Genomic DNA, 12,721 nt, shown 5'->3' with positions numbered 1-12,721 from the left:
TTATAAATTAAGGTCTACCTTCGTTCGAGTATCATACGTATACATTTTACGTAGGATCTACTATCTTTATCTGCTTATTGATTTTACTTTGTTTTTGTTTTTTTAAATGATGAATATTCACCTTACGCAATAATTAAAGTAAAACAGTATATGCACATTTACAATAGTAATATGAGAGGTCTCTCCCACAATGATTACAATCTCAGAATATGTAAACAAAAGCAAAATTGTTAGTACCTGTGACGTAATTTTATATTATTAATATTGTTGGACGTAATTTTTACAAAATAGTATTTTACTAAAAAGTCTATTTTGGTCAACTAATGATTCTGTAATGATTTAAAATAGACTTAGATTCGGGTGAGCCCTTTCAACCAATCATAGAGGGTAAAGATGATGTGTTTGTAACACATAAAATAAACACACTTAATGTCTTATTGAGTTTGATAAACTAGACTATTTCTTACACAAGAACATTATAGGCATCTTTGTAAAAGTAGCCTACGTTAGTATACTAACAAAAGTATTCTATTGATTTTATAGCCTACGGCGCCATCTACAGCTTGAAGTTGAAACGTACAGTAGACCACAGATATTGTATACTGTAGTAGGCCTACATGATTTATTATAAAAACATAAAATACGATGCGAAGATGACATTTTTAAAGGAAAGAGGTTCACTTGTTGGCCTAGGACTGACATTTTTAAAGTATAAGTGCAATTTATGAGAACCTAGCAGCTTATTTTTCAAAATTGCCTTACAGCCTCCAACATGGTAGAGCGTTGCCAAAGTAGGAGCCAGCGAGGCATGCAATTCAATCGATCCATGTTTATTTATGACGATAGTTCAACACAACAAGCCTAATTTTATTGTCAGTCGACTCAGCTAACCGGTCAGCGATTTTTTTCCCGTACGATAGTTCCTCCAACTTCACACAAGGCAGTCACAACCAAAGATCGTATAGCGCCACTTAGTGCAGCCATACACACTAACTACCACAAACGTTTATTCATAACTTATATTACAATACAATATCTTACTTTTACCATAGGCCTATTCCATTAAATGCGTGATAATATTATTGAACTTTACATTATGACGTGCAATGTTTAATTATGATATCTTTCATGTATGCGTAATAATACGTCATTCTTCTTTTATCAAAGAAATACTATTGGAAAGTCGGGTAGTAATCGACTAATAATAGCTTCTTCTTCCAAACAAAATTATAAACATCGCCCTCTATGGCTTGATCATCCCACAGGGCCGGGTTCCAAAGGTCATCGTATGGCCGGAGATAGAATGTTGAAAGTTTACCTGTTTCGCCGAGAAATACAGAAGTTTGTGATAAGAAAAACAAATTAATGAATTGTCTGGTGATAATTAACTGAACTGTCAAACAACTGCAATGTATTTCAATCGTATAATTCATTTATTGTTTATCAGATTATAGAATTTCGCAGGAAGTATCTAGACTCGTCGGCAGAGCAGGTGGATTGGAAGAAGGGTGGAGACATTTGCAACCCTTCCCTTTGAGAGAAAGAAGTGAGGTCGCGGAGGTTCTCAGCTTTCTTCCTTGGGACAAAAAAGTTGCCTAGGCCTAGGCTAGGCTAGTTTTTGAAGAATATCAACATACTTTTCTAGGCTAAGTATGTCATTATTGTTTACTGTTTGTTGTTTTTTATGTTGTCATGGTTATTAAACTGTCTACAGTATATACAGGTACATTACAATGCAATTTGTTATTTTTTACCTAGGGTAATAAAAAATGTATGAATGAGTGTGGTGGATAAATAAAAAACAGAGATGTGTCAGTGACTGTCATTCGACAGGTTAGGCCTAGTGTCAGTAGCGGTCCTACTAAAACCAGCCCGGAGAGCCTAACATGCTGGGAGTGCGTCCAACATGCTCGGGGAGCGCCCGGACTGCCCAAACCTATAAGGTACTGAAAAACACTCAAAACAGACCGCCACTGATATGTGTCATACAGTATAAGACCGTTTCATTTTTATTTACACTCCTGAATTCGTTTTTGTCAAAACATTGTGTTTGCTAGGATTACTATGATTAAATATATAGGATTAAATGATTCGATCGGGCATAGGTGTATATTAATTAAAATAATAATATAAAATCATCAGTTTAAAAATGTTGCAAACCCCACACATTTTTTAATTAATTTTATATACAGTACCTGTACTTTACATTCATTTATTACAGTCATATATCATCATTATTTGCCATCAATTACATTTATAACACTTTTATAAAAAGATGAAGTAGTTGAAATCAATAAAATGAAACGTATAAAACTGGCGATTCAATTAAATTATCTGAAAAAGAACATTGTAGGCATATCATGCCTATCAGTTTATAACAAAAACTTATCTGTGTCCGGACGTTTTACTATGCATGTGTTTTTTTGGGCGCTCCGGGCAAGTTTTCGTAGGACCCGTCAGTAGTGCACTGTGGCTAAAACTTAGGCCAGCCTAGTTAAAGAAGAGTTTATCAGGCCTTGTCTTTTAAGGCGAGCGAGTGCGATCACCTAACACACCTAAACTGCGCTTGAGGAGTGCGATTTACAACACGCTTAAATTTGGTAAACTTCTAACACCAAAACACAAACAGCACACCTACAGCACACCTGAATGTATTGAGGAGTGCAATTTGTAGCACACCTATAATTTTCAAAAGACAAGGCCTGGTTTATCCTTGCCATTTCATTTGTTAATTACACATTGTTGTGCCATTCAGTTTAAGATCTAATGATGTGTAATCTATTTTATCTTATATTAAATAACAAATTAATTAGTTTAGTGTTCGACTAACAAGATTTAATTTAAAGTTAAATAGAAATATTATTAATTATACTTTTATTGTGTGACCCCTTTTTTAAGTATTAATGTATGGTGTTCAATCAAAAACAAGTGTAAAGCTCTGTCTACACTATCAAACTAGTTTGACAAAAAAAAGTGTGATGTACCCAAATATACTGTAGTAGTGATATGCCCACATATGGTAGTGATATGCCCACATATGGTAGTGATATGACATCATCATGTCCATATATGAGCACATCACATTTTTTTGTCACATAATGTTTGATAGTGTGAACAGAGATTAACGTTTTCAATCAACATTCCAACACCTTATCAATTGTACTTGGCAAACAAAACTTCCCTTTGTAACTATCCAAGCAGTGTAAACATCTTCTGCTTCATTAAAAGCACTTTGGTGTTTTAAACAAAAAAATACCTTGGCTTCATTGCAATAGCTGAAAACAATGAATTATTCCTTTTTTAAAGACTTCTTTTGTAATTTTATAAAGTTGCAATGTTAAATTGTTAATTTTGTTTACTACAGCATACAGTTATTAATACACCAGTACTTACAGTAAATGTGTTTGTGAAGAATGTGCTGTAACCTGGTGGCCTGTCCGAATACTTACTTAATTTTCAGGGGTCAGAGAGGCAGACCAAATCTACATTAAAATTAATTACATACACCGAGTATATAAGTGTATGAAACTTGGAGAAAATTTGGGAAGGGGATTACAGTACAGGTATAAAGTAATACAGAACTCAAATTGCATTAAAAATGGATTTACACCAGAATTTGTATTAAACATTAATATTATTACGTTATGTTAGCGTCCCTCGTTTTTACAATCATACACTGATAGTAGATCCGCGCCTGGGATTATACTTGGATGAGCATGGGATTATACTCGGGTCTTAGGCTACATTTTACATACCATTTAGTCGCATACTGTACAGTTTAGCACTGTAAACCGAAATGGCCTGTTGTGAGCAGTCAACCATAAATGAATTGGTACGGATACAGTACTGCACATACCATTTTGTTTGCACTTTACTGATTGCAATAAATTTATTGAGGATGCTTGTTATGTTATAGTACCTGATCAATACCTTCCTGATTAATTTCACATGGCCATGAATGAAATGCAAGCAGTGTCCTTATAGTAGTTTGATACTTCAAATGTCAGCGATACACATTGTACTTCACTTTTAAAATTATGCTAATTTCATGTAATGAGAAAGGGATCATTTAATGATTAAAGTTATATACCAATACCAGTACCACTTTTTATCATTACTGTATGATATTAAATTGTAATAATGGATTGTCTGTTGGTATCATTAAATTGGTATATTAAGAGGTTGTTTAGCCAAGCATTCATGTGAGATTTACGGTGTGTATAAATGATTGTGATATAGTTGTATGGGGATCTGATAGTGATAGGGAAACCTATACTTTGGAATATAAGCGACCAGGTATTGTAGCTAAGATTCCCATGACAACCTTTGACCTCAAATCAAAGTTGGCTTGTTAACTTCTCTACAGTACATAAGATTTAATTTCACATAGTAAAGAATTATATTTAATTATATTTTTTTTAATTATTATATGTTATTGTAACACTAATATTCACAGTACCTAAGTAAATAAATTCATTCTTCAGTTTTACTGATGATTACTATTATACTGAGCCAACCAAAATACATTTCCACTAATCCTAATTATTCATGTTTAAACTAAATACTTGTTTACCTGTATGTATAGTACATTCCAATGTTTCCACATTCCAATTATTAATTTTTCATATTTTTTTTAACAGGTTCTTTCAATTAAACTATAAAACATGAAAGAGGAAGACATTGAGATTGCCATCAAGGTGATTGTAGTTGGCAATGGCGCTGTCGGCAAATCCAGTATGATTCAACGCTACTGCAAAGGAATATTCACCGCAGATTACAAAAAGACAATTGGTGTAGACTTTCTAGAAAAACAAATTGAGTAAGTCTAAATTAAATGTTTTTTTTTCTTTCTTAATAATTAATAATAAATTCCACATTTCTATCGAAAGTATAGCGCCCTTTTCATGAATAATCATGCTCAAAGGCACTTTACAGTACTGTAGCACATTATTATCCAGGTCATTGTTTTTATGAAATTCAAACATGTATGGAAACATACTCCCATAATGCAGCTAGTAATCAGCGCAAAGTTGTGTCTTGATCTTAAACAGGGTACCCATTTTATACAGTACTTGAGTGGAGAGAGGCAAATGTAAGTAAAGTGTCTTGCATAAGGATACATGCGGCGAGAGTTGGATTTGAACTACAATCTCATGATCAGTAATCCAACGCACTGCGCCACAGACCCTCACATACATCTTTTCTAAATATCAAGCACTGGAATTTCTGTTCTAACAAACCGAATACCACGACACACACAAAACATTTAAATACTGTATTCAAGATGAAGGGACAATTTTTCTGTATTTCAATTAAAAACTGGTGATTGTGTAATTTGATTAATTACTTTAAGATAATGTACAAACTATACTTTAGGCCTACTGTACCTGTGTGGCATTACATTATCTGTACAATATGTGCATATTGTTATGTTCGAACTATCAGTATTACAGTAATCATACTATAAGACGAAATTGGTCAGAATACGTGCTTGGATTAACTGAGCTTTAGACTTGGCAATAATTACGCTGATATTTAAGATCGTGTTCGTGAATAATGGTAAACTGATATTAAAGAACTGTGATTCTACGATTCGCTGTCAACACTTTTTTGCAATGGCTTCATCCGTTGCCATGGAAATCGGGATTGAACTGTTTTTCATAAAATCTCTGTTGTCACATAAAGGAGATTTATTTGCCAGATACTACCATCTCAGCAAACTCTAAAATCTTTAATTTCCAGCATCTATTTCTAAAGCCTTGTCTACAGTACACTATCAAACCACAAAATAGTGTGATGTGCCCAAATATGTATGGTAGTGATATACCCAAATATGGTAGTGATGTGACGTCATCATCACATCACATTTTTTTGTCACATAAATTTGATAGTGTAGACAGCTTTAGTTACCTTAAAATTTTAAGAATTTCCTTTTGTACTTTACTGTACTGTATGTAGATTTTGGACTTTTATGATAATTTTCCTAATAAATTCAAATCAAATCAATAATTCATCTTAAAAACACAATATCTTGCTAATGACCTAGCCACTGTGTACAAATAGTCTGTTCTTGATCAATTAATTTAATGTTTGTGTACATGCGATATTTTCAGGTGACCTACATTATTCAGTTTTTCATGTTTTTCATCTTTATTTCGTAATCAGAGTACTGTACTATATAAAATACAGTATAAAACGCACACATTTCTCCCTTTGACACTGACCGCTAAATAGTAAAGTTTAAAAAAAGTTGTAAATTTGTTTTTCAGAATTAATGATGAGGAAGTGAGAATGATGTTATGGGACACAGCAGGCCAGGAGGAATTTGATGCAATCACTAAATCTTATTATCGTGGTAATTATTACTGTTTTACAGAATCCAAAGCACTAATTTGATCCTAAATAGACAAAGCTGAAGAACAATCACACACTACTATTTAGATAATTTGTTTTAATTAGAGATATTCACTTTATATTAGAAGTGTGTTATCATGCCTTACAATAGATATTTAAATGGTAGATGCTCATGATGTGAATAATATAAAAATCTAGCATGTAATTCATTGAATTAAGTAATACTGTACCTTTAAATATTGTTCGTAAGTTGTCTATTAAGTATTATGTGTCTATCTTACCTGAACCGACATAGGCCTTATCTGCTTCAAGGAGAACATAACCCAAAAAGTAAAAATTGTTCCTGAACTCCCCTCCAAGACAGTGGTATCGCCCGTGTACCTTTAAATATTGCTTGTAATTTGTTTTCATTACAATATGATATTGATAAATAATGATGTAAATGTATACAGAGTTCAAATTCTGATCAGTTTGTTTGCTTCTTCCAACCATCTGTCTAATAATATAAACAACATTTATGTATTCTGTATGTTATTAAATTGTGAATATTAGAATAAACTGATGAATTTCATAATATCAATATCACTTTATTACCATAATGTAAATTTAAACAATAACAAACACAGTATTATAAAATTACTATAAAAACTATTGGTCCTAGGCTGGTTTGGGTATGGGGAGGTGTACGCCTTGAAATGTGTATGCCTGTGGAGGTGTATGACTAGGGAGGTGTACGTCTGGGGAGGTGTAAAGGGTCATTCACACCTGTTCCAGTCCGGTGCCGGCAAATCCAATAGAATGTGATGTTTGTTGTCATGCGGCTGTATGTCTGAGGTGGTGTACAGTATGCCTGGGGAAATGTACCCCTGAGGAGGCGGACATTGGTATCGATAGGTATGCCTGACAACCTTGACAGAACTAAACTATTTCTTTTCAATCTTTGTCTTGGTTCTGTAGGTGCTCAGGCATGTGTCTTAGCCTTCTCCACTGTAGATCGCGACTCCTTCGAAGCAATAGAATCTTGGAAACGAAAAGTAGAAGATGAAGTGTTATCAATCCCGATGGTTCTTATACAAAATAAAATTGATTTGGTTGATGATGCAGTTTTAGAACCGTAAGTGGCTGAAACATATTTTAAACCTAACATTTCAATTCAATTCATGTTTTATTTCAGACAAACTGTTCATATAGATATACAGTATATATAGATACAATAAAAAATAAAAGAAATACAAAGCATTTATGTACAGTAACAATCATAAAAATTTTGGAGAGAGGACCAAGAATTATCTATTGACATGTGCAGTAGTGCATCTCTCCATTTAAAATTGACAATGATGTCATTAGTTTCTTTTATTTCAATATAAATTCATTTTTTATATAGTTTAGAGAGATTATAGTAGTTAAATATGCAGAGATGTCATTTCCCTGTGTAGCTACCTACAGAAGAAATTGCGCAATTAGGACATGACTGAATGATGTTTATATTGTTTGAAGATTTGCATGGCGAAAATCAAATGTTGCCATAAATTAAACATATGTAGTTCTGAAACTGAAAAACTCAAAGAAAACTTCAACAGTTCTTTTCAGGATTACTGTACATACATGTTTACTGCAAACTTTATACAACATGTGAATGATGTCATACAAAAAATGATTTAATACAAAAAATGATTTAATCATCACATAAATGTTATTTATGTTTGATTGATAATTATTGTTTTATTGTATTTCAGAGAGGAAGCTGAAGCATTAGCAAAGCGTTTAAAATTAAGATTTTATCGAACGTCTGTAAAGGAGAATCTGAACATAGAGGACGTGTTTCGATATTTAGCCGATAAATATATTCAAAAGTTACAATCAACCGAAACGGAAGACAATGAAACAACCAATGCTAAAATTGGTAAGTATAGTATGTGACAAAAAAAATGCGTTGTGCCCATATATGGACATGATGATGTCATATCACTACCATATTTGGACATATATCACTACCATATTTTGGTGCATAATACATTTTTTGTCAAACTAGCTTGATAGTGTAGACAGAGCTTTAGAGAAACCATGTCATGGGTAATACACTTCACCTCTCTATTCTAGGGAAGCGTATTATGAACACTCCCTTTGGCTACATTTAGGAAGCCATTCCAAGGTCTATCCCATGGAAATTCCTATGAAGGGTACCTATTGTGAACCCTTTCCCTGTGGCATCCATTTTAAAGGAACTTTAGTCATGGGACTAAACAAGAAATATATGTATATTGTGTTAACTAACCCATTTCAGACAGTTTTTTGTTTTACTATGTAAATGCGTGTAACACAATGGTACCAAAAATACTACAAAATGGAGAAATTCATTTTAGGCCTTCTAAACTAACACTCTACAAATAGCATATGAAGTGCTAAAATAATTGTTTTATTTTACAGGTATTTTTAATATATCAACGCCCACATCTACCACGCCAAATTCAGGTGAAAAGAATGTAGATGGCGTTATACAACTGAAACCAAACAAGCAAAGAACGAAGGGAAAGAAACATCCATTGAAGGCCTTTTGTACTATCCTTTAAAATAATGGAATCTTCCATCTTATATGTTCGCATGTATTTTCTTCCGGAATATTCCAGTATACCAGGTTTTCTGTAGAATTATGACTTTTTAGGCTGATGTATAATGTTTAGCCAAGATGAAGTCAAATCATTACATTACCCAGGAGTATAAATTGGCCCATTTTGTATGGATCAATAAGCCACCTTGAATTACTCCTAAGAACAGACTGGCACTCCAGTGTATAAACATGTGAGCATGCGATTGTTTGATACATATTTTGTATCTTTATGAAAGTACTGGTATATATTACTCCAAGCATATACTATCTTGTTGAGATTCAATATTTAATATAATAATTATGTCATCACATTATTTATCCACCAGATTCTCAGTGCCACCACACCACATAACAATGTTTGTTATTACAAGCAAATTCTGTAATAAAGCATCTTGTGGTGCCTGTATTTTGGAATTTTTAAGGGTAGGTAGGGTATATGCATGATACAGGCATCACATGTGAAGCACATGAGTTGCTAGAATTTTACTGTGGTAGTGGAAATATAATATAAATTCAGTACAGTACCGATAATCGCATTAATGATGACATAATTTTAATGTTAAAATATTTAAAATGTATTTCATTGCTTGGAGTGTTAAATATAATTCCGTACTTGAAATTTATTAGTAAGACTTTTGTAATCTTTATAATGATCATATTCTGATATTGTATAAAACTCTCCAAAGAGAATACTTATGAATTCAGATATGAGGCACTTATTATATACAGTAATCGGCACTATAATATTCAATACATAGTATAGTATATATTATTATTGTTTTAACATAATTAATTAACAACTATTGGCTGCGATTTTTCTGATGACTAATAATCAATTGTATGTATTATAAAAAAGGTATAAATATTGGTATTGGAAGAAGGTAGCTCTCTCTCTCTTAGGTTTTTTATAATGTGTGAATGTTTTCATTCAGACGGTGAAAAAGATGATTTTTGTAATGTAAACAATATCATAATTTAATAGTAAATTGTAATGAGTATTAATTATAAAGTCCCAAATATCTTTAGGAATATTTTTATAACAATGAATTTATATAAGATTTGATTCAGTATTCTAAATGTTTAGATTTACCAATGGTATAAGAATGTTACATGGCTGAAGTGAGTTTGTTTTATTCATAGCTAGCTGAAGAAATCACACTAAACTTAAATTGTTTAACTTAAGCTCTGTCTACACTATCAAACTTTATGTGACAAAAAAATGTGATGTGACCATAATATAAACACGATGATGTCATATAACTACCGTATTTGGGTATAGCACCACCATACTTGGGCACATCGCACTGTTTTTGTCAAACTTGTTTGAAGCGTAGACAGAGCTTTAAACTTAGTATCTTGTTACACAGTCATAATATATGTGTGTGAAGAGTATATGATGAATTATTAGACAATTTTCACTTATTTAACCACTTTAAATTCATATACTGCACCCTCTCCTTTTCTAATAACGAAAGGAATATTGGAGCTTTGTAACGATATATATAGTATCTTGAATTTTATTTACAGTATCATTTGAATATCATTTATCCAAAAACATTATGACTATTCTGGTACCAAATCTATTTTCCCACATGTTTTCATTCCATGTGTCCATCTTTCCATCTATTTATTATTGTTCTAAGTAAAAGTATGTAATGTTGTCATAGTTTTTGAATGTTTTTAAATTAAAATGTTAATAATATTTTATCTAAATTAATCCTTGAAAGCTGAACCACCTTGTGCATAAAAGAACTCCATCCAAAATTTGTGCTAAAATTATGATCAACAATTTCGAGAGCCTTAATATTCGATAGCCTTAATATTCGAGAACCTTAATATTCAAGAGCCTTAATATTCGAGACTAGAGGCACCTTATAAAAACCAAGTTACAACTAGATTTGAACTCATCATTTTGATGAGTTATTAATTAAAATTACAGCCAGCCTGCCAATAATGTACTTTTTGAAATTTGATGTGTCAATGTTAATGAAACAGCATAACAATATTAAATGACTATTTCACATAGTATAAATCTGTCATGGCATGCTTACAAAGTTTAGGTAAAATTTAAAGGGTGGGATTATATTTGGATTGCATTAAAATGGTTTAGTATCTAAAATCTAGCTTAAATTAGGGGTGGGATTATATTCGAACATGAGATACATAATATACTATACAGTGCATTGAGAGCATGCTTACTATACTTATATTGCTATATAGTGAACACAGTTCAATTTAGGGAAATTGGTGATAAAATGTCACTGTAATTTTAAAAGAAATGTGGATAAAATAAAAATAAATTGTACTTAATACAGTAATTGGTTTGGTGATAATTATAATTAGTTTGTGATTTTGGCTTTTGGCGTTAACGCTACAATAATTTTATTTTTATACATTTACCCTAATTGAAAGAATTATTGTTATTTATTTAATACATTTCTACTAAATTAAATATACTTGATATTAATACCTTGATACTTGCAGCACTACAGTCATTTTTTTAGATTGAATGTATAAATTATGAAATACTGTGCCATATTTACTTTTATATTTTGTAATATTTGTTAGAGAATTGGTAAAAGCAAATAACAACAATATTGGTGACATCATCCAATCCACAATTAATACCACATAGAAACTGCAGCTTGCTTCTATTGCATGTTTCCCTGACACAAAGATACAATTCTATACATAATAGAACTTTCATAAAAGCCAATTTATCTTTTAGTAGAAACGCCCCAAGATTTTTGTATTGATGATAATGACAATTCTGTACTGTACTGTATCTCCAAATGTTCAATATATTAGTCATATTCTGCAATACAGTGTCATATATATATCACATGCGTTTCCTGTATTATGCTACTGAAGGTGATACATGCACCACATGTGAAAGACTTTTGGTCTGTATTACAGAATGTGCCTGTTATAAACTAAACAAATACAGATACAGTACAAGGAATTAATTTTCCATATGTTTTCCAAACATATAGTTAAGATATGAACTTTTTAATTAATTTAAAGCATAAATGAAAACCATCTCGGATTATATTTTATTTTCCTGATGAAATGTGACATTGAACTATACAGTAATTAATTTACGACAATAAATAATTATATTATGTCGTATTACTATCTTTGTAGCTTTGTGTGAGGTAATTGATTTACGATGAGGCAATGTCATGATTTTGATTAAACCATAATTTAATATTAGATGCAGACTTATTCAAGGTGAAAATGTTGTCATCAATCAATAGGCTTATTCATGTACAGATAATACAACTTGCCTTATTACAGTTTTAATATTTAGACAATAGTGTTGATATAGCCAATCATGTATTTTATATGTAATGTGTGCATAAGTATGAATATTGATGACGTTGAGGGCGCTTTTTGGTTTAATAAACACGACTGCTGCTTATGTGACGTTATTCTACAGTATGTATTATGATAACGAAATAAAAACATTTTTTACAAATGCGGTATACTCCTGGTCTTTCTTTATCGTATCCATTGGTCGATGACAGACATTTTGGATTATCTAAATTTGTAATTTTAATTACAAACTTAGAAAATCCATTCACTTGTTACATAAGCCTCTATGTGTTGTTTCTTACATATTGCGACCAATATGTTCTTTTTCAATACAATTAAATATAGGTATGACATGCCATGTGTGCAAAAATGTTGGGATTTTGTTTGCTGAATCACTTTCTAGAAACTGTTCATATCCCATCAAACATTATGCAGTTACAAAAA

At 31.8% G+C, this 12,721-nt stretch overlaps 1 protein-coding gene across 1 annotated transcript; it reads left to right on the top strand.

Annotated features, from left to right (window-relative positions):
• The first annotated feature begins 1,310 nt into the window (after positions 1–1,310).
• LOC144853971 (ras-related protein Rab-23-like) lies at positions 1,311–12,442 on the top strand. The gene is made up of 6 exons (XM_078711851.1): positions 1,311–1,650; positions 4,641–4,819; positions 6,270–6,355; positions 7,312–7,468; positions 8,091–8,257; positions 8,782–12,442. The coding sequence occupies exons 2-6, from the start codon at positions 4,665–4,667 to the stop codon at positions 8,922–8,924; spliced, it is 708 nt and encodes a 235-aa protein (XP_078567977.1). The 5' UTR covers positions 1,311–1,650; positions 4,641–4,664; the 3' UTR covers positions 8,925–12,442.
• Positions 12,443–12,721: the final 279 nt, after the last annotated feature.

Source organism: Antedon bifida, chromosome 10 (genome assembly GCF_963402885.1).
Source record: "Antedon bifida chromosome 10, ecAntBifi1.1, whole genome shotgun sequence".
Lineage (NCBI taxonomy): Eukaryota > Metazoa > Echinodermata > Crinoidea > Comatulida > Antedonidae > Antedon > Antedon bifida.
Note: the sequence above shows the minus strand (reverse complement) of the source record. Positions and strands in the feature narration are given on the sequence as shown.

Coding starts and splice junctions, on each gene's coding strand:
- LOC144853971 (XM_078711851.1), top strand. CDS start 4,665: ATGAAAGAGGAAGACATTGAGATTGCCATCAAGGTGATTGTAGTTGGC. Junction 6,356..7,311: donor CACTAAATCTTATTATCGTG/GTAATTATTACT, acceptor TTGGTTCTGTAG/GTGCTCAGGCATGTGTCTTA. Junction 7,469..8,090: donor GATGATGCAGTTTTAGAACC/GTAAGTGGCTGA, acceptor ATTGTATTTCAG/AGAGGAAGCTGAAGCATTAG.